General features: G+C 54.0%; 12 protein-coding genes across 12 annotated transcripts; 5 read left to right on the plus strand and 7 right to left on the minus strand.

Moving 5' to 3' along the window:
- Positions 1-15: 15 nt before the first annotated feature.
- BAUCODRAFT_22220 (uncharacterized protein) lies at positions 16-977 on the plus strand (the record flags this gene model as incomplete). The annotated part of the gene is made up of 3 exons (XM_007675251.1): positions 16-213; positions 252-709; positions 824-977. The coding sequence occupies 3 exons, from the start codon at positions 16-18 to the stop codon at positions 975-977; spliced, it is 810 nt and encodes a 269-aa protein (XP_007673441.1).
- Positions 978-1,542: 565 nt separating this feature from the next.
- On the minus strand, positions 1,543-3,070 carry BAUCODRAFT_31180 (uncharacterized protein). Its single transcript, XM_007675343.1, has 3 exons — positions 2,884-3,070; positions 2,673-2,811; positions 1,543-2,620 (listed from the first exon to the last, which is right to left on the minus strand). Exons 1-3 carry the CDS (start codon positions 3,027-3,029, stop codon positions 1,787-1,789), a joined length of 1,119 nt encoding a protein of 372 aa, XP_007673533.1. The 5' UTR covers positions 3,030-3,070; the 3' UTR covers positions 1,543-1,786.
- Positions 3,071-3,330: 260 nt separating this feature from the next.
- On the minus strand, positions 3,331-5,384 carry BAUCODRAFT_120197 (uncharacterized protein; the record flags this gene model as incomplete). The annotated part of the gene is made up of 2 exons (XM_007675818.1): positions 3,331-4,951; positions 5,242-5,384. The coding sequence occupies 2 exons, from the start codon at positions 5,382-5,384 to the stop codon at positions 3,331-3,333; spliced, it is 1,764 nt and encodes a 587-aa protein (XP_007674008.1).
- A 700-nt stretch (positions 5,385-6,084) lies between these two features.
- BAUCODRAFT_64861 (uncharacterized protein) lies at positions 6,085-6,551 on the minus strand (the record flags this gene model as incomplete). Its single annotated transcript, XM_007675531.1, has 4 exons — positions 6,085-6,174; positions 6,232-6,370; positions 6,448-6,463; positions 6,518-6,551. The coding sequence occupies 4 exons, from the start codon at positions 6,549-6,551 to the stop codon at positions 6,085-6,087; spliced, it is 279 nt and encodes a 92-aa protein (XP_007673721.1).
- Positions 6,552-6,720: 169 nt separating this feature from the next.
- BAUCODRAFT_103474 (uncharacterized protein) lies at positions 6,721-8,187 on the plus strand (the record flags this gene model as incomplete). Its single annotated transcript, XM_007675819.1, has 2 exons — positions 6,721-7,853; positions 7,908-8,187. Exons 1-2 carry the CDS (start codon positions 6,880-6,882, stop codon positions 8,185-8,187), a joined length of 1,254 nt encoding a protein of 417 aa, XP_007674009.1. The 5' UTR covers positions 6,721-6,879.
- A 686-nt stretch (positions 8,188-8,873) lies between these two features.
- On the plus strand, positions 8,874-10,708 carry BAUCODRAFT_84795 (uncharacterized protein; the record flags this gene model as incomplete). Its single annotated transcript, XM_007675607.1, has 3 exons — positions 8,874-9,931; positions 9,960-10,230; positions 10,283-10,708. 3 exons carry the CDS (start codon positions 8,874-8,876, stop codon positions 10,613-10,615), a joined length of 1,662 nt encoding a protein of 553 aa, XP_007673797.1. The 3' UTR covers positions 10,616-10,708.
- A 36-nt stretch (positions 10,709-10,744) lies between these two features.
- Positions 10,745-11,447, plus strand: BAUCODRAFT_384840 (uncharacterized protein). Its single transcript, XM_007675820.1, has one exon. The coding sequence runs from the start codon at positions 10,844-10,846 to the stop codon at positions 11,174-11,176; it is 333 nt and encodes a 110-aa protein (XP_007674010.1). The 5' UTR covers positions 10,745-10,843; the 3' UTR covers positions 11,177-11,447.
- Positions 11,448-12,311: 864 nt separating this feature from the next.
- On the minus strand, positions 12,312-14,239 carry BAUCODRAFT_84800 (uncharacterized protein; the record flags this gene model as incomplete). The annotated part of the gene is made up of 4 exons (XM_007675608.1): positions 12,312-12,708; positions 12,766-13,394; positions 13,448-14,012; positions 14,073-14,239. 4 exons carry the CDS (start codon positions 14,237-14,239, stop codon positions 12,681-12,683), a joined length of 1,389 nt encoding a protein of 462 aa, XP_007673798.1. The 3' UTR covers positions 12,312-12,680.
- Positions 14,240-15,358: 1,119 nt separating this feature from the next.
- On the minus strand, positions 15,359-16,318 carry BAUCODRAFT_31186 (uncharacterized protein; the record flags this gene model as incomplete). Its single annotated transcript, XM_007675344.1, has 1 exon — positions 15,359-16,318. A coding segment is annotated over exon 1 (274 nt), but the record flags the coding sequence as incomplete, so codon positions are not given.
- Positions 16,316-17,461, minus strand: BAUCODRAFT_384618 (uncharacterized protein). Its single transcript, XM_007675821.1, has 2 exons — positions 16,404-17,461; positions 16,316-16,340 (listed from the first exon to the last, which is right to left on the minus strand). Exon 1 carries the CDS (start codon positions 17,004-17,006, stop codon positions 16,587-16,589), a length of 420 nt encoding a protein of 139 aa, XP_007674011.1. The 5' UTR covers positions 17,007-17,461; the 3' UTR covers positions 16,316-16,340; positions 16,404-16,586.
- A 455-nt stretch (positions 17,462-17,916) lies between these two features.
- BAUCODRAFT_65749 (uncharacterized protein) lies at positions 17,917-20,123 on the minus strand (the record flags this gene model as incomplete). Its single annotated transcript, XM_007675576.1, has 3 exons — positions 17,917-18,093; positions 18,148-19,898; positions 19,952-20,123. 3 exons carry the CDS (start codon positions 20,121-20,123, stop codon positions 17,917-17,919), a joined length of 2,100 nt encoding a protein of 699 aa, XP_007673766.1.
- Positions 20,124-21,440: 1,317 nt separating this feature from the next.
- Positions 21,441-22,596, plus strand: BAUCODRAFT_65112 (uncharacterized protein; the record flags this gene model as incomplete). Its single annotated transcript, XM_007675541.1, has 2 exons — positions 21,441-21,471; positions 21,527-22,596. 2 exons carry the CDS (start codon positions 21,441-21,443, stop codon positions 22,594-22,596), a joined length of 1,101 nt encoding a protein of 366 aa, XP_007673731.1.
- Positions 22,597-23,195: the final 599 nt, after the last annotated feature.

The following is a 23,195-nucleotide window of genomic DNA, read 5'->3' on the forward strand; positions in this document are numbered from 1 at the left end:
TGGCACTGGCTCACCATGGCGGAGAACCCGCAAGACCTTGGCATGTGGGTGGAAGCACTGAAAGCGAAGTACGAGCCCAGCCCAGGTGTGAAGCCTTTCGGTCGCAAGGAGTTCGACAACCTGCTTGGTCCGTATGGAGGCTGTACCGATCAGCCTGCGGTACTATTTAACGAAGAGCTCATGGCAGCCTATCCGGAAGCGAAAGTTATCCTTGTACAGCGTGACGTCGAGCGATGATTCAAGTCTTACAGAGAAACGGTAATAGCCGGTTCCCCGAATCCATTCGTCCCGTTCTCTGCCATGGTGGACCCAGGGTACATGGGACATATAGTCGCGAAACCAATCTTATTGCCCGACACTACTTTGGCGTCACCCACACAGCGGGCCCGAAGTCCTTCACGGCTAACGCGCCATTTTTCGAGCAATGGCAAGCAAGTGCAAGGTCCACATATCTCAAGCACAACGACCATGTCAAACAAATCACGCCGCCCGAGAAGCTATTACTTTTTGACCTCGATGATGTCTGGGCGCCGCTGTGTAATTTTCTAGGCAAGCCCATCCCCGATGTGGCGTTCCCGAAAGTGAACGAGACCCTGGCTATACAGGAGAAGATCCAGCTGTACATTGCAGAAAGTTATAAGAGAAGCTTCATAAGGTTTGCAAAACGAGTTGCTCCTGTTGCAGCCTTGCTAATCGCGGTTGCGATATGGTGGGCAAGATCATGACCTTCAGTGACGCCATCGCAGAGACTTGCAATTACCAGAATCATTCTATTGAAAAGCCAAATGAACACAGTTGACTGATGACTTGACTTTGCGCATAGTCGTTTACGTGCTTCACGGTGCGGTCCTGCCTTCGAAGGTGCCTACGTGACCGATTATGCTGAGCGTCTTCCTATACATCGTGGCACGCGCAGAATTCGCAACTGCTTAGAAGTCTGGTTGCTCATTTATGCCGTCATCAGGCTTTGCGAGTAACGTTTGATGCGACTGTCCGAGAGGCATAGTATTCCAAGCCAGGAGACGAGAGGCTGAGATCCTCCAGAGGCAGCGGCGCTTAAGATGTGAAGCTACAAGCGCGAGTCATGTGTTTCGAACTCTCCCCCGTAACATCTTAGCTCGCGCGTCCAGCAGACAGCGATCTGGGATCTGCAGGACATTCGACACAAGCTGAAGCACATGCCGCTGAAGAATAAATGTCGCAAATGGATGCGACTGCCCGGAACACGCCGGCCCTAATTAGTATGTAGCTTTTTGCGACGCCGAGGCGGAGAATACAGCTGACTTTGTGGAAGGCAGGATTGAGAAGCTACGAGACGAGCTTATCAAACGGTTCGCCGGACTCGTAGAACGAGGCACAGTGCGTATCTTTCGCTAGCAATGGTGACCGCTCGATTCGAGTTATCAACTTACCGGTGCGTAGACTGAAACCGCAGACCGCAATGCTACTGCGCTTGCTCAATATCAAATGCAGATCGATACTGCTGCTATGGTGTGCTCAAACATTCTTGAGTGCTTTCGAAGGTTGCTAAGGTGTAGCTAGATACGTGCTGTCGAAGAGGCTCAGTCACTCATCCGGCGACTCCAGGAGATGTGGCTGTTCGGCCAGCTCAACACCATGAGTGACAGCGAAGTACAGCAGCGGTCCGATCGGGACGCAAAAGCTATCGCTGCTATGTTGAAGCGGCTCGCAGACGTCCAACAAGGAAGTCGTAATGAAAGCGGTGCTTCTTGAGAGTTCCAGAGGCTGATGTGCAGTTCTGAATGCACGCGAGGTCCGTTGCTGTTCAAAGCCTCGCGGTTCCGAACGTCGGAGTAAGACTTTCGTCCACTAATCTTCGCACTAAACGTGCGGAGCCCACAGAGTTCTGGTACCCGGCTCCAGCGTGGCCGTAAGCATGAACGACCTTCGTCCCGTCAACATCCTCCTTCTCCATCCGTGGGCCTCCATTTCTGCCCGGCCGCAGTCCGCACTGCACACTGATAACTTCGAAGCCTCCGTCTCTGCCAGTCAGCAACTCAGGGACCATTGCGCTGCAACGTTCGAGTATCTGGCTTGTCGTCTTCGGATCTGGCGTCTCACTCCACTCACCATCCTCCCTCGTACCACCCAGAATAGTGGAGTTGGAACCTGGTCGGGGGATACAGTAAGTTCTGTGGCCTTCTCCAATTCTAGTGGTGATGGCATTCGCCTCGCCTTTAACCAACACGGTTTGGCCGCGGATCGGGTACAGCGCTTCGTCTCCGCAGAGCTTTCTGGCTCCCAACCCAGTTGCGTTAACGTAACAGTCCGGCAGACGCCTTCCGTTCACCGTGACGGTACTCTCGGCAGCAAGTAATGCCGCCTTCAAGCCCCGACCGACAGGCAAGCGAGCCTTTATTAGCTTGACACCCAGCGACCGGCTTTGCTCCAGAAGATAGAGAAGGTACTGAGGCACGTTGATGGCCATGGCGCGGCAGGCTACAGCATTCGCAATCTGAGGCGCTCTAGGGGGCGTCCTTTTACTTATCGAAATGAGCGGCTCCTGGGACTCCGACACATGCCTGAAGTTCCGTACGTAGGGCGCCCACCACAAGTCTTCGGTTACTGGACCATCCCAGTAATCATAGGACTCGTACATCTGTCTAGCGTTTAGCTCAGAGCTTACAGAGCTCGTGCGTTCGATGGCCGACCTTGATCCCAGACCGGTGTAGTTGCAGGTCTTTGTTTTCTGTATCTAGCAATGCAGACCAGTACTCATATGTTTGGATGTCCCAGTCGCAGAGCATAGGTTCTTCAGATGACGCATGTGTTCGCCAGTGGGCACCGGCCCTTGGTCGTGTCAACGTCCGCCCGAGCAGAGCACATTGGTCAATGGACCGGTATCGAATGCCCCATACTCACCAAGGTGATGTGTATTCAATGCTGCTGTCGCCGGGTACGTGTGCTGCGATAATTGTAACTTCATAGCCGGCTTCTGCAAGTAGCATGGCGCTGGTGAGGCCAGTGACGCCGGCGCCGAGGACGAGAATATGAGCATCGACTGGCATTATAGTTACTTAGACATGGTATACATAGAGCGGAGAGTCGTCGAAGCATGGGAGTATTTGCAACAGAATGTAGGTTGGCCGAGACCGGCCACGAAGGCGGACACCGCAGAGCGTCCTCTTCGCCGCCGTCTGCGATCCAGATACAACCGCCGCATATAGCCTTGCGATACTTAGACCATGAAAGATTAAGTGGCATACAGTCTGTCAGTGCCCAAAAAGACGTACAAATGGGTATCTACATCGCTAAGTTGGCTGTCGGCCAAACGCTATCAATCGTGCCGCCTTCTCTCACAGAAGGCTTTCATGACCCAAAATGCAAGGTCGAGATAGCCTTCTTGACTTCGTTATCTGCGACACTCTGCCACCTTTCCCTTTCCGCTTGGTCAGTCAATGCTGATGCATCGCCCACCAACTCGTACATTTTGCGCGAAACGTCGCGATTGATGTCTGTGTAGTGCTCTTTGCTGATCTCTTTGTCGCGATAACGTGGAGCGAGAGCAAGCTTCACCATCCGTTGTATTTCCTTTTTGGCCGAATATGATAGATTGCCTAAAGGTGAACCGGACGATGCGCGATGACCCGTATCGCTGTCGTTATCTCCCCGTCTAAGACTAACTTCACGCTGTCGACCACGGTGGTACACACCGTTTGCTTGAGCATGATCGGGCGACACAGTGGTAGGCGAGAACGGCGAGAACACAGCAGCCACTGGTGACGATGACGACACAACGGAAGCTAACAGAGGCGGCGAAAGTGGGTCTTGCGGTGGTGGGGTGGGCGAGAGGGCTCTTGGCGTAGCGTGGCCAGACGATACCGGAGACCTCATAGGTGATGAGTTGCGTGGTGACCATTGACCCGGGTGCTGGTCAGAGGCGCCAGGCGAGCCAGCTGAGATGGGTTTGTTTCCAACGTCCTTCAGCAAAGACGATAAAAACGTTGAGCGATCATCATTGTTGCGTTGCGCAGCTGCGTGCGATGACTCTGCCGCAATGCTGGACGCTGCCGTTTCAGGCCGAGCTCGCAGCCTAGGACGCTTTAGCTGAGGCTGCGCTGAACGATCTGGCTCGTGTGGCGACGCCGGCGAAGCTGTGGCTTTGCGCTTCCGGCGCCTCACAGATAGTGGAGCATCCTGAGACTCTCTCGCCTTGTCGAAAGCGTTCCAAGCACGAATTTCATCCTGCGATTCTGGCTCCGGCTGTGACCTTGGCTGAGCCTGCTGTAGCCGAGAGGAGGCAATATCTCGTATTCGATCTGTTGCAGCCCCTTGTTGGTGAGCGACCTCCATGCGCCTTTGCCAGTGCGCGAGTTCTCTCCGCTGCTGCGGCGTGCGCTGATCGAGCGCCTCTTCGTCAAACGGAAAATCTAAGTCCAGGTCCAAGCGACGCGACACTTCTTGCCAGACCCTCGCCCATATTGCATCATTGTCGCGCTGTCGGCGACGAGCTGGGGCAGTTGGCATTCTTGCACGCCGTCGAGGCTGACGACGCATTGCGTTCGCCATACCTGGCAAACCCACATCAGTTTCCAGGTCTCCTAAGCAGGTCTCGCAGTACCAAACATCCGGTGTCTCTTCGTATCCGGCGCAGAAAACATGGACAGCTTTGTCGCATCCGTCACAGTACATGAGTTCGTGCGTCTCATCAGCTGCACCGCACACTATGCAGGAGTCCCATGTTTCGACGGCGAAGAGCTCATCCTCTACTACCATGGTGGGGTCTAATTCTGCCTCCTGGACTTTGTCCTGCACCGCATACGAGTCGACGACAGGGCCGCCAAGTGCGCGGCTGAGCTCGACCATGTTGAAGGTTGCACGACATATCGGGCAGCTGTTGGCGCGCTCGACCCAAGGCTTGAGGCACGCATTGTGCAGATCGTGTCCGCAAGGTAAGAGATGGGCTATGCTTTCTTCATCGGCATCGATACTGTGCACATTAACGTTAGCTAAACATTTTCGTGACAACGCGCATATACTGGAGGCTCCAGAAGCTCCACATTGCACGCATGGCAAGGGGAGACCCTCACCTCCCAAGCTCAATCGGCGAATATCAAGAATGATCTTCAAGCCGTCCAAGAGAATGGAAGCCGGTACCGATTCGGTAGCGTGATGGTGGGCGGGCCATAAGAGGCCTCCAGCATGGCAGGACAACATGATCGCCGTTACAGGCGAAATACAGGAGGTCTTGCATCGATCATCGTGGGTCAAGTAGTATACCTTTTCGAGCTCGCTCTCGTACAGCTCTTGGCACCGCCCTTGCTGGCATCAACGGCCGCCGCAGCTGCGGGAGCTTCCGGTGGTGGGTCTTCGGCAACATCGGCGCGAAGATCTCCTAAACAAACGATGCATGTTTCCGCCATGCTGTAAGTGTGCTACAAGTGGTCTTGAAGCTGTCCTTGGTTGGACGAACATGAGGAAGAGTGATCTTGGACTCGAGTGTGACGGAAGGAGGGAGAGTCGCAAACTGTGGGGAGAATCCCGCTTTAAGGGTTTCGCCAAGCGCTGGCCTAAGCGTGCAGCAGTAGCCTCCACGTGATTCGCCACGAGGTTGATGAACAGGCTGCAGGTTGATGGCTTCAAGAGGCCACGATTCACATCTCCATTGTGCGTCTTTGAATCGCTGAGTCGCCTACGAACATTTGCACCGCGGGCCCGTCATCTTGATGAGCTGGTGCACCAGTGGATGGAATGTACGCCGTTAACATGCCTTCGCGAGCCGATTGCGTCGAGCGACATTGACGCCCCCAAGTCTTGAATGACTGCATTGAAGGCAATGTATCATCGCGGACAATGGACTTCGTGCAAGCGAGGTTTATTAAACGCCTGGAAACGACCGGGTCGGGGTACCCCATGAAGCTTAGCGGGCATAGTCGGAGCACACGAGGCTCGCATGCTAGAGATTGAGAGCCGTATGTAGTGCTAGGCACCTTGGTGAAAGCGCATCCTCATTCATATGGCCTGCATGCCTTCACTAACTGCATGAGTCCAGCCACCGAAGTGGTTATCCGGCTACCGAAACGCCATGCAACTCATTCCCCCTTAACATTTGAAATCACCTCTTTAGACCTCCGCGATCTCACGCAGACGCCTGATGGTCGATCTCGTCGCTGCGGCGGCTGGGGTCGACACGGTGTATGCTCCTCCCGCGATCTGCCAGACTCGTCAGTATTCCCGCGAGTGCCAACATATGCTCAACTCCTGATGTACCGTCTTCCCACATGACCGACAGTTCCATATACCGGTAGAGTGTCTCTTCACGGTCACCTTGCCGCAGAATGTGCATGTGTACTTGGAATGTTGCTGAATTTCAATCTTCTTGACTTGCTTTCGCAACGAAGCACCATATCTAGGACGGGGTTAGGATCGTTCACTCATCGTGCGCCATGCCTTGCAACAAGCGATGAGGTGCATGAAAGAGCGAACCTGGTGCCGTATTTGCCTAAGTGTTATTAGCTAGCTTATATCGCTTCCTTGATTGCTGAACCAAGCTTACCGGTGATGCCGACCTTCTTCGTTCTCTTCGTCATGGTGCCTGCTGGATCGGGAGAGTGCGATGAGTGTTTGAATCGGACGCTTGATGTCGTTGTCGCAAAATCGACATTCGGTCGTGCTTCCAAATTTAGCGGCTTGGCGCACTCTGCTGGGTGCCTTAGGCCGCTGAAAATTGTCACCACCAGATTACATGGCCAACCACGAACCGAGGCTAAATTAGAGCAACAATAACCAGACTTGTAGTCTGTCAAAGGATAGCACTGTGGTAAGGCGAGACATGGAAAGGTAGGTAAGTAGGCCTTCTCATTGGAGAAACCGGACGATCCTCGCCAAGATCCTCCTGATGCTCGGACCTTGGCCACCATGGACCATCAATCCACGCAGCAGTATGAATGCATTGTCTTCGGGGCTACGGGATACACTGGAAGATACACATGCGAGCATATCCAGTCCTCTCTACCAACTGACTTCAGGTGGGCGGTGGCTGGGAGATCTGAAACCAAACTTCAACGGCTCGTTGCTGATCTCAAACATCTGAATCCGGATAGGCCGCCACCAGCCATCGAGACCGCTAGCCTTGAGAAGGATAATCTGGTCGCTCTTGCGAACAAGACCAAAGTCCTCATTACTACCGTAGGACCGTACCACAAGTATGGCGAGGTGGTGATAGAAGCCTGTGCAACCACAGGGACACACTACCTCGACGTCACAGGCGAGATACCGTGGGTCTATGACATGATCCAGAAGTACAGTAGTGTGGCAAGGCAGACTGGTGCTATCATCATCCCACAGAACGGGGTCGAAAGCGCTCCTAGTGACCTGATGGCTTGGAGTCTCGTTACGCATGTAAGGCAAGCGCTCAACGTTGGCGTCGCAGAGCTTGTTCAAACGACGTGGGAGCTCAATGCTGTACCGAGCGGTGGTACTCTGGCCACAGTGCTGACGCTGTTCGACTCCTATAGTCTGAATCACCTTGCGAAGACTGGCAACCCATGGTCTATGTCTCCGGTGCAACCATCAGCGTTACAAATGCGGTCGAGGCCGCTGATAGAGAGGATTACTGGTGTACGAGATATCCCGGATCTTGGCACCTTAACAGACAGCTTGCAAGGTCCTTCCGACACGCCAATTGTACATCGTTCTTGGGGTTTGCATGATAAGGGGAAATTGTACGGTTCTAAATTCCAATTCAATGCTTACCAGCGTATCGGAAATGCTTTGTATGGGTTTGGCATACATCTAGCAATGGCCTTGGGCTTGCTCGCACTCGCCGTCCCACCAGTTCGGTGGCTACTCATGCTCTTTGTGTATCAGCCTGGTGAGGGTCCAAGCAAGGAGTAAGTTGCAATGCTGAGATTGTTGGTTTGCAGATCTGGGCTGACCACATGTAGGGCTTCCAAGCACGACTGCATTGAATGGCGCGCTATCGCTTACGCTGACACCTCGGACCCAAACGACCCAAGGCGCGCAATGTGTCGCATGCGTTTCGAGGGTAGCATGTATGCTCTTACAGGGATATGTGTTGCTGAGGCCGCTATCACCATCGCGCGCGATAAGACTCTGGCGCATCAGCTCGGCGGTGGCTTCTTGACGCCGGCAACGCTAGGTGCACCGTATCTTGACCGGCTAAAGAAGGCTGGCGTGAAGACTGAAGTGAGAATGATGCCTTAAAATTCCTTATACTCGGTTCTTGCGGCTGTAATTTGGAGCATATGTGGACAACGCCCGCCTGCTCTTGTCCATGGAGAGGACGCTCTACTGGAGGCTACCTAACGGTTTCCGAAAGCGGTACGGTACTGATCTTACGGAAGCCCATCGCATATGGAGATCAAACACAAGCGCGCACGATAGCAGAGGTCTGTAAGGCTCTCTAGCAATCAAGCATGCCTTACCGTCGCATGGCAGAGTGGACCGCTTTCGCCTGAGGTTCAGCCTCCACACAACTCCGTAAAGCTTGCAGGGTTTGTGGGGGCCAGTGGGCAATCCCCGCGGCATACCCGACCATGCCGGGGATCCTTCCCAGCTCGTAGGGGTAACAGACGCGCCGCAGCTGAACCGATAACAATGTCAGCACTAAGCGTGTCAATCCCGCGGTATCTGTATACAAAGCCTGCGCCGTCATATCCTTTGACATACAAGAAGTTCACACCTGATGAAGACTACTTCCGCCAGCTGTGTCTATTTAAAATAGCCGGAGCTTCGACATTCAGCTTCCGTGCTCGATCATCAGCTGTTTGTCGGTACTTGTGCAACGCACCTACCAAGGGGACGTCGGCTCACCAACACGTCGGACTGTGAATCACTACAAGTCTGTTTCCTGCCGCGAGTTCGGTCGTGCCTGGTTTATAAGCGTCACGATGCCTTTCCTTGCCCAGGAACATTATCCAATATCTACAAAGGATATCCTTTCCTGGACATTCGATGACTACAAGCATGACTGGGATGCGCCCATCTACATCTCCGCTCTGGAGCCTCAACAACACTCTGTCTCTGCCCGGCAAGCCAAGTCGTTAGTCCGTCAACTTGCTTCCGGGTTCCGTGCGCTCGGTCTACGTAAGGGAGATTGTGTGTGCATCCACAGCTTCAACACTGTATATTATCCGCTGTTCTTTTTAGGCGTCATTGCAGCAGGCGGAATCTTTGCCGGGACAAATCCCGCATACACGCCGTTTGAGCTGGCGCACACCCTTCGCACAGCCAAGGTCCAGTGGGTCTTCGTACAGCCTGAGGAAGCATTACTTGACGCGGTGAAGAAGGCCATGAAGGATGCTCGACTTGGTGACGACCGGCTTATTATCTTCAATCCGCACGGTGAGAAAGTCCCGGCGGGTGTCGGTATGCAGTGGTCCGACCTCTTACAACATGGCGAGCTGGACTGGGTTCGCTTTAACGACCTGGAGACGGCGAAAGACACGGAAGCGGCACGTCTTTTCTCATCTGGAACTACAGGATTGCCGAAGGCTGCTTCCTTGAGCCACTACAACTTCATCGCTGAGCACACCCTGGTTTACGAAGCGACGCCTCGGCCTTTTCGTGCACGCCGTCTTGTAGCCTTGCCGATGTTTCACGCTGCCACTACGCCGGTTGCCTTCACTACGCCATTGCGCGCAGGCGAGGCTGCGTACGTGCTGCCTCGGTTCGACCTTGAGAAGTGGTTCTGGGCGCACGAGCACTACCAAATCACGGACGCGGTGCTCGTGCCGCCGGTAGCGGTCATGGCCATTAACTCGCCACTGAAGGACAAGTACAGCATGAGATATGTTCGCATTGCTAATGTCGGTGCCGCGCCGCTAGACAAGAAGACGCAGGCACGAATGCAGGCGATCATTGGCTCTGACGCGCCATTGACGCAAGTTTGGGGCATGACTGAGACATCTTGCATAGCAACACGGCAAGTACATTTTTTCATGAGCTTGTACTGGAATCAGCTGACTGTTGTGCAGCTTCGCTTACCCGGAGACGGATACCACCGGCAGTGTCGGAAGGTTTCTATCGAATCTTGACGCAAAACTGGTCGATGACGACGGGCGGGATATCACTGATTACGATGTGCGTGGTGAGTTGTGTGTTAGAGGACCGACTATCATCAGAGGGTACTTTGAGAACGAGGAGGCAAATCGGAGGGATTGGGATAGCGAAGGCTACTTCCATACTGGCGATATCGCTTACTGTGATGGAAAGACGAAGCTGTGGTACATTGTCGACCGGAAAAAGGTATACGTGATGTGAAAGAATATTCTGTTAACTTCGCTGACAACGACATTAGGAGCTCATCAAAGTTCGCGCCAACCAAGTGACGCCCCCAGAGCTGGAAGGTGTCCTGCTCGAGCACCCCAATATCATCGATGCTGCAGTCATTGGCGTTCCCGATCCGCTCCGCCATGGCTCAGAACTACCTCGGGCATACCTCGTCCGCCGATCTGGCGATAGGCCGAGCGAGCAGGAGGTACACAACTACATGCGAGGTTTATTGGCAAGCTATAAGATGTTGGAGGGCGGCATCGTCTTCGTTGATATGGTACCAAAGAATGCGTCTGGCAAGATCCTTAAGCGCGTGTTGAGAGAAAGGGCGGCGAAAGAGATGCGGTCGAAGTTGTAGTGACAGAAACCAAACATTTATGGACACAAGTCACGTGCACGTGAAACCGTGCGCCACAATTTGTAATCCGCAGCTTCTACGTGCAACCTCAGGCTTCCTGGATTTTCCAACCAAAGCGCAGTTTCAAGGCTCTCATTAGTCATGCCTTGTTCAGTCGAAGCCGTACAACACTCGCGACTGCAGTGCTGGGTGAAGAGGCACATAATACAAGTCAAGTAAATTGGCAACATGTCCCGCCATCACCCCGATCTTGTGATGTGCCGCAAGACGTCCGGCATTGCCATCGGCCGGCTATGCGACAAGTGCGATGGTAAATGCCCCGTCTGCGACTCATATGTGCGCCCTACGACTCTGGTGCGCATCTGCGACGAATGCTCGTTCGGCAACTATCAAAACAAGTGCGTCGTCTGCGGTGGGGAGGGCATCAGTGACGCATTCTATTGCTTCGAATGTACCCGATTAGAGAAGGACAGGGACGGATGTCCTAAGATTATCAATCTGGGAAGTTCGAGGACGGATCTGTTTTACCAGAAGAAGAACTTCAGGAATCAACAGCATTGAAAGGCCAGCAATGAAACATCATCCATTTGCTGCCGGAACAAAGATTATGTGGGCAACGTGCGCCGATAATCACTGCGCGCAACTTGCGTCGCAGCTTGTCTTTCCACTCATAATACGCAGTGTATCAAGCCTACAAGCTACATGCCAGCTATCTTCTGTCGGGAGTTGGAAGCATGGAGAGCATGAGTGGAAGAAGAGGAGCTGTGCATGCGCGTCAGCGCACTCCGGGGACATCGAGGAGGGGGAGGGCTTTGCACACTCTCAACAAGCGATAGCGCACATGGTACGGATCCTTAATATCCCATTCCAATTTCAAAGCTTACTATGAGTAGCGTGCAACCACCGGGGTTGCAGGCGAAATATCTGTGGCCACATGCCTGTCCGTCCTACGCCACCATTTTCACGCCAGTTCAAGATTCGGCCTCATGCTGAATGCTCTGACGGTCCACCGTATGCAGTAAGACCGGCATGACAAGGCTTCTAAACCAATCCAGTTCTGTCTGCTGATCCACCCTGTTCTGTGCCCTGTTCCAATAGTTTATCACAAATCTACACCAATCTGGCAGCACCACCGGCACCATGTAAACGGGTGACAGGGTGCATGTGCCGTCACGGTTGCTGAGATGCGCTCGGTTGTGTTTGACACCTCGTTGAGTTGGTTGCCCATGTATATCAGATCAAGCACACCGGACGCTTCAACAGATACGACAACGAATGGCAAGCTATAACGCTGGTCTGGTCCCTGTCGCACTCGGATCGCCCTTGTAAAGGATAAGCAGCTGGTTCTGCATATCTTGCTGGTCAATTGTCGATGTGACATCGACAGAGCATCCAGGCTGGGAGGTTGAATCATGGCTTGCATGATATCTACGATGTTGCATACTGAATTGCGTGGCACTCTGAAGGCCTGGAATAAGGATGCTGGTGATCCATTGCCTCTGGACGTTGCGTGACTGCAAGGCTGCACTGTTGGTATGCTGCCTTGGGTCCCGTATAAGTCCTCGGCTGACGCTGTGCAGCTGCCAGTGTAACCGGCGAGATAAGCAAGACATTTGTCAGGCTGACACGAACTGCGGACCACGCACAATACCGACGAAGTCCAGTGTTGACTTATCTTCTCTTGTATACTACGTTTGGCCCCCATTGGATATGTCCTTTGACATGGTTGCAAAAAAGGCGGAATCTGGTCGAGTCAGTTGATCTTGGTAAAGGCATTCGTACAAGCGTGCATACGATACTACTTCGGCATAGTAAGACGTAGATGTACGGATCCTGCCAATACAGTACGCTACCCAACGCTTGCCCCACACAGGTTACCTATTCGCTTTTTGCAAATGCAACGTCCTCCACGGCCCAGGTCGACTGGTTGCCCATCACATCTCTGCCTCTCTAACATGCGCTCCGTGTCGCCTCCAGGCACTTCCTCCGGCGTTGAATCGTGCAATCCAGTATCCCGATTGAAGGACAGGCATAGACGAACGCCTTCATTGTGGACCAGTGCTCCCTAGAAATCTGGGAACAGCTTGCCGTATCTGCGACAATATTGTCAGTATGTGACACCGCATCATCCAGCACAGGCAATCACTTACGCATCGTCACCAGCCGCACCGTAAGCCTCCGTTTCCTCCGGATACTTGTCAAACAAACTCGCATCACCGACGCCAGCCCTCACCGGCGGCACATACGGTGCATCAATATCCTTCTTCGCCAACCGATCCCACGTCACCTCCGCGAACCAAGGGTGCGTCATGACGTCCTTGCTGCCGCCATGCAAGTTACCCAGTCGCTTCGTCAAGTCGGACGTGATGAGCTTGCTGAGCAGATCCTGTGCATCTGGATGAATGTACGGTGGGTACTTCACGCGCCCTTTCAAGATGTTCTCGTAGATCTTGAGTGGCGAGCCGGAATCCCAGAAGGGTGTGAAGCCAGCCAACATCTCGAAGATGAGGATACCAAGACTCCACCAGTCGACCGATTTATTGTAGCCTTTGCTGCTTACGACTTCTGGCGCGAGGTAGTCGGGTGTACCGCAGAGAGTCCAGGTGATGTCGGGTACCTCCTTCGCGAAGCCGAAGTCGGTGATCTTGAGATGTCCGTGTCGGTCAAGTAACAGATTCTCTGGCTTGAGATCGCGGTATATGATATTCATGCTGTGTAGGTAGTCCAGCGCTAGTGTGACTTCGGCAGCATAAAACTTGGCTACTGGATTTGGAAAGCGCTGCCGCTTCATCAGAGTGGTAACTACTTGTTAGAGGGAGAAAGCGAACACACCTGACTTTTACGCAGCAGACTGAACAGCTCGCCACCCTCAATGAAGTCCATGACCATATACAAGTTCTTGCTGTCTTGCCATGTACCCCATAGCGTAATCAGGAACGGATGCTTACATCGTTGAAGCATTCGCCGTTCGTCGTTCGTGTGCTCGACCTGCTTCATCTTCACAACCTGCGCCTTCTTGAGCACCTTCACGGCATAGTACCGCTGGTTGTGCTTGCTCTGCACTAGATGCACTCTACCGAAAGATCCAGTGCCTAGCGTGCGGCTGATCTGAAAGTCACTGAGTGTATACTTTCCTTTCGTCTCTCTCACTGCATTTCCGACTGGCTTCTGCTGAGGTAGGTTAAGCATGGGCACGTTCTGACCGGTACTGCCGTCGGTGGTGCTGGAGTAGCCGGAGTCGTGCGGTTGTGAGTTGCCGCCATACTGCGGCTGATTTATCAGGTGCTGGATCGAGGGTACATTCTGCGTGTTCGCGGTCGGGTTCTGCCCTTGCAGCTGTCCGGCCGCTTGAGCGTTCATACCCGTTGGCGTGTCCTGCTGCTGCTGCTGCTGTTTGCTCGCGTCGCCGCCAGAACTTGACGGCGCGGAGTTTGCAGGTGTAGACTTGGCGTTGAACGTGGACTCTGGCTCGGTAAACAGAGTGCTACCTTTTGAGATGGTTGGTGTGAGAGGTGAGCCCGCAGCGTGCTGTGCCTTGTCCGCGACGGGCGAGGTGGGCGCTGCGGAGTCGGACCCTTGCGAGTCCTTTGTACGTTTCTTCTTGAGGAAGCCGAGGGTCGGCATGGAGAGATCTGGTGAGAGGTGGCGCTTCACTGGGAGCAAGTTGGCGGGCGTGTAGCTCCGAGGAATGCTGGGCAACGCAGTGCTTGCTGATCGCTGGTGAAGTGGGTGTTGCTAGCAGGCGCAAGCTAGGAGCGATGTCACGGAGAGCGAGATCTGTAAGCGTGTGGAGTTGCTGGAAGGGTAATCTAAGAGCGAATTTGAGGGGATGCTTCTCGTCTTGATAGTGTGACGCAATATGCTACGCCTTCCGGGTTGCTCTTCGTTTGCTACGCGGTGACTCTGAGGTGTGCCGAAGGAGCTGATCTCCACCCTTGCGTTTCTCAGACCACGCTCGTGATCACGCTATGCGGGTTTGTGAGGTGCCAAACAATGGCGATGCGACCTGCCCAACCACTCGGCCGATCCAGGGCAATGGTCAGCGGATAAAGCTTATTCAAGGCTGGTGTAGTATCACACGTTGCTGCTGTAGCAGGCTTCTGTTGGATCCCTTCAACTTCTCGGCTTCTGAGAGGCGGCGTGCGATGCTGCTAAAAAGGGCGTTGCTCCGAGGATGAGTGTGGAATGCTGTTGGTCGGTCTGCTAGCTCGTAAGCACCCACCCTAGATACTCAGGCTCAATCTTTGGTCAGGTCGTCGTGACAGCTCGCTGCGTAGGACAAGGAGGTTCATAAGATATGAGATGCGAAAGGACAAAGCATGGTTGCTGTCGCAAAAGGCCCGACAGCCATACGCAACGCAACGCATATGCGGCAGAGACAAGCAAGCGGCTGCTGCAGCTTAGCTTGCTCCGCTATCCAGCAGCCACCCACGCACTGAACCCCGCTTAAACCATCGCCATTGCTCGGCACCGGACTTTTCCGCTTAACAGGCATTCGGAAGGCATCGTGAGTGAGGTGATGTCTCGATCTCTCATATGCAATTTAGTTGATTGCTACGTAAAGGATCAACGTGACGTTTGATAGACCTTCATCCCCTTCGACACGACTGCTTGGGTTTGCTGGTTGAAGAAGACGCTCTCCGACGCGCTGAGCGTCCAGCTCTATCCTTCTCATGCCAACCGCTGTGTCTTTCACCCTCCACCCGCCTCTCGAGACCCATCGCCGTGTCCTCCGAGGCGGGACATGAGCAATGGACGGCGGCTGGCCCGTCTGTTGTTTGTTGAAGGGCCACGGCCACCAGCTCCTAAGAGGGTCTCAGCATAGTCAACGAGCGCAGCCTCCCGAGGTGTGCCTTCGGTGTACTTCCAGTCCAGCAAGCTTGCTGCTGGTTGTCAAGTTACGCTCCGCCATATACCATATTGACAACAACGGACAGCTGTAATATTCTCCTCGGGCGCTACGACGGTCTTGTTGACCCACTTCTCACACCCAGCTCAGCCAACAGCCTTAGCAACCTCCGCTACCATGCTTATTGGGTGGCCTTGCTCAGTGCACCTGCGTACGAATCATCCTCCAGCTGGTTACGCTAACTTCTTGGGCTTCTCTGGCATTCTTCGTTGCTTACGTTTCTGCAGCCGTCGCGATAGTGACCTCTGATTCTCGACCTCACTCTACATCGCGCGAGCTGGCCTCAGAGTGGTCCTTGGCTTTGATCGGACTGGAAAGCTTGCACTGCTTTGCCGCAGGCTCTTGACCGTCCACAGCAGCTTTCAAGTGACTCTTCTTCGCGTATGAACTTGCGGTGCTTCGGCTCCCAGAAGTTACGTCACAAAAGCCGGCTGAGTGGCGCGAATTCAAGCTTAAGCAAAAAGCTATAGACCGCGTCCTTGACCATTTGTCGGACCGCGTGCTATGACTTGTTAGCTGCGATCTGCAAGATATCATCCCTACCATAGACGTACCGCGGCGTAAAATTCAGCGTGAAGCACATGAACAGCCAAGCCTTCAATCACCAAGTAGATAGCAATCAGCTGCCACATCACCAATAGGAGGCGTCTCTTGTCATTGAGGATCACGTAATACTTCAAGAAAGCCGACACCCTCCAGATGGAGAGGCCAGATAAGATACACTTCTGTTCAGCGGACTAGGCGCGGCCGAACTCATGCTGAATGTTGGAAGCGCGGTTCCAAGTATGGCGCGGTGAGGCGTATGCATTGCCGAAACTCAGGATCGTAACATCAGCGGTCAGTCATTAGTGCGTCTCTGATGCACAATCTAAAGCTTACTGATAGTTAATGGATGGTTCACGATCGCATCAATAACGATCATCCACCACATGCCATCCTTGATCCTGCCATACTCTCCTCCAAAGAGCACGCCGAGTCTCGAGTGCAACACAAGGCTTTATCCGATGATCATAGCGGCCAGCCAGAGACTTGAGCATCAAGCCGGTTAGCTTCGAAGCGAACTCATAGTAGCTGATCATGCTGCCGAGGGCGTAGAAGAAGACACCGGACGTTTCGGGCGCCATAGACACAAAAGTAGAGTCCACGGAAGCGTTTGAAGGTCGTCAGGATCAGCAGAATAGGTTCCGAGACATTGTATACCGTGATCGCAGCTACGATGGTGAATGTAATGGCTTCCTTGTCATAGTGTCGATCGAAGGTCTTGTAAGCGGTCAAGGTCGCATTGGCTGTTACGACACGCTCGAGAACAATTTGATCAAGTTCCATGTCCGCAAGCTTTTCTATAAACGTCTGGATGGCACCTGGCAAGCGAGGAACAATGCGGATGCGGATGCGGATCGAAGAAGCAAAGTATAGTCGTGACAGAAAAAGGCCGTGCTTACTTACACATGCGGCGAAGTTAACATCCGGGCATACCGCCATTGTACCTTTGTATTTTGTTGCAGCACTCCACGCAGCTGTGTTGGCTGTGTGAACCGGTCAAGCACACGCTGCAGCTTCTGCGGCCTTGGCGTGCCCATGCATGTCAGGATCGTGCGCCGCCGCCAATGGCACAGCTTCAGCACAATGTACACAGAGCTGAGGTACTTGTGCGGTCAGCACACTGCGCATCGCATCACCTTACCACAAGCAGCCTGATAGAGACGAGGCAGCGGTAGCAGTGCCGCCTAGGGCTGAGGCAAGCGAGCAGCATCACTATGCATTGTTCGTAGTACGGCTCGACGAAGATGATCTGTAATTCATCTGCCGCGTGAAGCACGGGAGTGTTCGCTACTATACGGCTTGAGAATGGAGTCCTGTTGACGCGTTACTCGTTCTCGACTCCAACCCTGGTGCCGAGCCATGTGTGCTGGCCGAGAGCGCTATGTTTCCTGGTCGTGGCCATCAATACTTTGCAGGGAGGGGATCTGCGAACATGCTTCGGAGCGGTCGTTAAGAATGTGACGTGCAAATCTGTGAAGCGAGCTGCCGTGCTGTGCTCGCGGTTCAATCATTGTCATTGTCTATGTTTGTCGAAAGTGGTGCAGTAGTTGATGGCTTCGCGCCCGTTTGCCCGGCCGCTCCCGGATCACGTGAAGGTTCTGGAACGCGCGGCGACTTCAGGCAGCACTTGGTTCGAGGCATGTGTGACATGGCTTCTCGTCAAGCACCGAGCACGAAGCAATGCATGTTACCTGCCTCTTCTACCGATTGCACGCTTTTGCCTTCTTCGAAGAAGTTTGAGGGTTGCAACGGATGCCAACTCGTACATAGTCTGTACATACTCTCCAACGAGCAAGACCAGGCGACCTGGTTGTCATTGTCGTCGCCCCTGGATGGGCAAAGAGCTGGTCTACCGCTTCTTTGCCGCACCAATGTGTGTGCCCTGCACTTTGCTTCCAAACAGCAGGCTACTCCTGCTCTCTTGCCAATGCGCCTGCAAGGGCGACAGGTGCAACAACATCAGTGTTCGGCTGCTCTTGCCGTTCGCCGCAGTACCGCCAAGAGAAGATTGCAGCAGGTAAGTCAACTACACATACCATCAGTCAGCTTCTCCTCTTCGCTTAGCTCTGGGGTTACATACCTTGCTATTCCGATACGGAACGTGACTGTCATCACCCTTCTTATTACCCAAAGCGGCAATGACATCTCCAAGAGAAGAAAGTGACTTGTTGATCGCAGCTGTCTCCTTTGCACGACTGCCCTCTGCGCCGGACTGCTTCAAGCGCTCACTGCCGGCCAAGTCCACGAGGTTGAGCACGCCCTCGCTGCTCGCGTTTGTTGCTGCACAGCGGCCATGCAGTGTTAGCATGAAGATACTGTGCGAACGCGAGCTGCGTTCATTCGACTTGGTGGCTGCGACGCGGCGATTCTTGGCCGCCGTATCGAGCAGCTGCTGCACAGCTTTCTCAGTGTAAGAGGTCCCCAGATCGGCCGGCTGCGAGCCTGTTGGTGCAGCAGGAGGCCATTGCCCGTCATTCTCTGGCGGCGGCCACAGCATGACTGAAGACAGGTTGGTGACCGTCGTTCTGCCAGTGATGGCATCGTGGTGAATCTCGTGCTTCTCCTTCCTCTTCCCTCTTATGCTGGCGCCGAGATCTTCCCCTTCATCCCAAGACTTTGCATCTCCAAGCAGGTCGTTAATCGTCTCATTGTACACTTCCACGAACGACGCTTCAACCGCATACTCCCATCCCTTCTCCAGTAAGCGCTGCATTTCCGACAACAGCAGTGCAATGGAAGAGGGTATAATGCCATCCGGTCCAGACATTCCGTACGTCTTGCCACTTCCGGTTTGTCCGTATGACAAGATGGAAACGTTGTAGCCGTCCACAACGCTCTGGATCAAATCGCGGCAGTCCGCAAAGACTTGATCGTTGGCCGAGCAAGGTCCGAATACGCGGTCGAAGGCATAGTTGTGCTTCTCGTTACGCTCTTTGCCAGTCGCAGACAGCGTCGTCGGTGCGTGAACCACCATCTCCTTGCCTCCGTCAAGCGCATCCACATCCGGATAGTCCACCTTTGCCGGCTCCTCTTCTCCCTGAAGAAGCGGCCGAGTGCGCGCAAACACTCTTATATTGCCTCGAAGTTCCAAGATCGTAGCGTTCAGCTTCCGTCGCAGCATTTCCTCCTTGCGGAGTGTAGTTAGCGTAGCGTCTTTGGCATCTATGGCGTCCTGCAGCTTCTGGCTCATGGTCGTGAACTCCAGACTCTGCGCTTCCTGATTGCCTTCCAGAAAGTGCGTTTTCGAGACGAGGGCTGCCTTCTCCTGCTCCAGGGCTGCATATCTAGCTTCGTCGGCAGCAATGCGCGTACGCAGACTTTCCGCCACAACATTGGCTGACTGAAGCTGATTTTCGAGATTCATAATCGTATCACGTAGATTTTGAACCTCACCCGCTGACTCCGTCGCGCGGCTTTCTCCAGCCAGTCGTAGTTCGTCCACCTGTCTTTGCAATGCCGCAGTCTCCGTTCCGTGGTCTGCTTTCAACTGCGCTAACTCATCCCAATGTGCCGTCGTCAAGCCAGCCGTCTCATCATCTTTCTGCCGCCTCCACTGCTGCTTCGCCTCATCCATCTCCCGCCTGAAGCGATCCGCATCCCTTTCGCGCTCTCTACTTACGAGCTCCACCTCCTTTTCAAGTTTCTGCGAGACGCTTGCAAGCTCTCGGTCATGACGTGTCTCTAGATCCTGGATGGCACGCTCATGGTCGCGACGTGCATGGGTAAAGTCGGTCGTTGTGGTGTGAAGGTCGTTACGTGCTCGCTCGACATCAGCGGTTAAGGTGCGGTTGCGTGCCGAGAGCTCCTGGTTCTCCGCAGTAACCTCTTGCACTGTGCTAGATGTCAGCTGAGGTGTGCACTGATCGATGCGCGGAAGTACGTACATCTGCTCTTGTACAGCGCCAAGGACTCGTCCAGCGAAGTTTTCGAAGATTGAGCGGCTTGGACCTCGGACTTAAGCGCTATGAAATACTGCTCCATGTCCTCGAGCCTGCCTTTCGTGTCCCAAGCTGGTAGCACAGGTGTAAGCGATTCTTTCGTCAAAAACACAGGCATCGCCTCTCGCGGTCTTGCGCTCGTATGAGGCGTGTGCAAACCATTAACAGAAGATTTGTGCTTGACGGGGGAGGGTGTATGTAGAGTGCGTGAGGACTGTGCTTTGCGAAGGGTAGGGGTGCAGGAGAACCTGGGAATTTTAGAAGGTGACATCTCCTCCTTGATTCGCTCAAGGGAGGGCCGATGCTTGTTTGCTGACGGTAGACGGGGCTTGGGAGAAAGAGAAAGCTCGGCAAAAACCGATGTGATTGATATAGTGCGTTGGGGTTGGTTGTACGTGCTCTCTGATCTGGTTGAGCTGTCAGAGGCGTGACGAGAGGATATCGGCTCGGTTGCTGAGCTGCTGCCCTCGGCGTCACTTCGCTTGCGTTGGTAGGCTTGTCGTAGGTTTCCGTGGGTACGTGTCTTGCGGATGGATATAGAGCGGAGGGACAGGATAGGTGTACCTTTTCGCTTGCTCATGACACCTGTCTCGGCATCATTGTCTTGGTCGTCCGTCATTGTCTCGCGGCTTTGGCGCGTGTCAAAGCGCGAACCATTCGTGGTGGGGAAGGATGACGCCAATGATGATCCGCTGCGGCCACTCTGGACGGCAGAGAGCGGCCGTGCGATGCCATGCTTGATGGATTGTGGCATATGCGATCGTAAAGGCTGAAGAGGTTCGCCTCCGCGCTCAATCAACGTTTTGCGCTTCATTGGTGGCTCTGGGAGGCCGAACATCTTATGCTTGGTGGGAATGGCTGGCGGGCCCATAGTTGTTGCAGCGGTCCCATTGCGCGTGTTGAGGTCGCTTTGGCTGGTCTCGAGTAGTAATCTGCCAGCATTCGATATCGCTGCTGGCAGTCGGGTGGGTTGTTTCAGGCCGCTTGTTCGAGCGTTCTCGAGTTGAGAAGGGGGACGTTCCATAGTGGCAATGGACTTGTTGATCTGCGCTGACATCAAGCTTGTTCTGCATCCTGCATCCAGCAATCCAAAAGAAAGAATTGGTATAGAGAAATCCGTCCATATGGTCTTCGCTTGACGACGCAATGTTTAGGGTGAGTAAACATGGCGGCGGGCCAATGCGCGCCGAGCGGCGGATCTGCCCGCTCGACCGGAGTCTGTGCGTCGCGTTCACATGCGAAACTGCCGTCAGTTGCTTCCTCGCAATGATGATGTGATCGCACATCCGCTTACTATTCGGCGTTCAAAGAGTCGTGCCCTGTGCAAGACACTTGATGCTCATTATGCGCCAGCAGTAATCCATCGCCGCGCAGTTACAATCCGTCTTGTGAGCTGCCGACTTTTAATCCTCGCCGTCTGCCATGTGCTCCGGACATGGAGAAGTACGGCCAATACCGAGATAGAGGTGAGTACTTCTCGAAAGTACCTGGGTGTGTGCAGATTGAACTAAATATGGCCAGGGTCTGGTATTGCTCCCTTCTTCCCAATCTCGCCGCCACCCAGCAGCCCACTTCTACTGCCATGGCACGTCTTCCTGGTCTGCATCCGCATTCCCCTCCTCACCTTCGCTTGGCTGGTCTGGCTCTGCCTCATCCAATGGCTGCCAGCGGGAAGCGCTCTGCGGAAGGCGAACCAGTGGTGCCTGCTCGGGATCCCGGGTGTCTGGTGGATCGACATTCAGGTTGACGGTGTCCGGAGAGGCTCGCTGGCACAGACTCCAGGAGGCCGCTTACCGTATCCCGGCACGATTATAGCGTCCTCTCACACCTCGCCGTTGGACGTTCTGTATCTCGCAGCCATCTTCGACCCTGTTTTCACGGAAAGCTACCGCAACAGCAAGCAGGTGCGACCCATTTCACAAGAGACCGCGCTCGCCAACTGCTTCAGCGTGACAAACCCTCTCGCTCTCGGTACAGAGCTGGAGACTTTCGAACTCGAGATGCTCGTAAGGCGCAACCCAGGTCGGATTATTGTCGTCTTTCCCGAGGCAACAACAAGCAATGGACGAGGTATACTCAACCTCTCACCATCTCTGCTGTCAGCGGCGAAAGACATCAAGATCTTCCCGATTTCCCTCCGCTATACGCCATCAGACGTTGTCACGCCGATCCCAGGCTGGCTTGAGGCCTTCCGTTTCATTTGGCGTCTTAACAGCCGGCCGTCCCACTGTATCCGGGTCCGGATTGGCAAAGCTTTGACGATCTCCACACCTTCCACCTTTGACTCGCTAGAAGATGGGTCTCCAGCTAGCAAGGCCAAGCTACGAGCAACTGCAGACCGAGCCAGCGTTGGGCGTGGCAGCTTCGAGGCTAACTTCTTCGACACACTGCAGGCTACGTCTGCGCAAAAGGTCTCTGGAGAGAGCGAGACGGATGATGACGACGGTATCTCTGCAACCGAGAAGAGAGCTTTGGATGCCGTAGCGGACGATCTTGCGCGGCTAGGCAGGGTCAAGAGGGTTAGCCTGGGTGTGGAGGAAAAGGCGAAGTTCTTGCAAGCATGGGAGAAAGGCCGACAGAGCAGGAAGTGAATCACAATAGATCTGCGAGTGAAACCAGACCAAATGGTATTGCACCAACATTCTCCGGTTCTCGTACATGCCTTCTTCGCGTAGCTGTGGTTTGCACCACCGGAAACTGCCGCCTTGGCGTGTGAGCAACACATTCTGCGATGCAGCTCGTGTCTATCACCTCACGAAGTCGATTCGACGTCAAGTTCCACAAGCAGTCCTTCGCCCCGTACACGTACCTAGGTTAAGGGTAGATGCGAGTACTACGCTCGGCGCAATGGCAACCAGTACAGTCGGAAGCTCTTCGGCACTCCGGTTGCCTACAGTGGCGATCCTTTCAGCCCCTTCAGGCAACCTTGCCCGCTTATAACTGACGTGACTGGCCAAAGCTGCGCTGCTGGCTGACGCTATTATTCTGTGATCAAGGCTCATGAAATGTATCTCTTGAGGTATCGCAGCATAAGATGCGCTGTGCGTGGTCTGAAGTACTCTCTTTTTCTCCGGCGCACCCCTACTTCATCTGCATCGAGCCCGCCATATTCGTTGACAAGAACCTATAGAACTAACGTAGCATCAAGTTCTACCTTGGGCAGCAGCAGTCGGTGACTCCGCCGACATTT

Source organism: Baudoinia panamericana, assembly GCF_000338955.1.
Source record: "Baudoinia panamericana UAMH 10762 unplaced genomic scaffold BAUCOscaffold_3, whole genome shotgun sequence".
NCBI classification, from domain to species: Eukaryota; Fungi; Ascomycota; class Dothideomycetes; order Mycosphaerellales; family Teratosphaeriaceae; genus Baudoinia; species Baudoinia panamericana.

Coding starts and splice junctions, on each gene's coding strand:
- BAUCODRAFT_31180 (XM_007675343.1), bottom strand. CDS start 3,029: ATGCCAGTCGATGCTCATATTCTCGTCCTCGGCGCCGGCGTCACTGGC. Junction 2,812..2,883: donor ATTGAATACACATCACCTTG/GTGAGTATGGGG, acceptor GACACGACCAAG/GGCCGGTGCCCACTGGCGAA. Junction 2,621..2,672: donor TACACCGGTCTGGGATCAAG/GTCGGCCATCGA, acceptor AACGCTAGACAG/ATGTACGAGTCCTATGATTA.
- BAUCODRAFT_384840 (XM_007675820.1), top strand. CDS start 10,844: ATGTCCCGCCATCACCCCGATCTTGTGATGTGCCGCAAGACGTCCGGC.
- BAUCODRAFT_384618 (XM_007675821.1), bottom strand. CDS start 17,006: ATGGCGGTATGCCCGGATGTTAACTTCGCCGCATGTGTAAGTAAGCAC.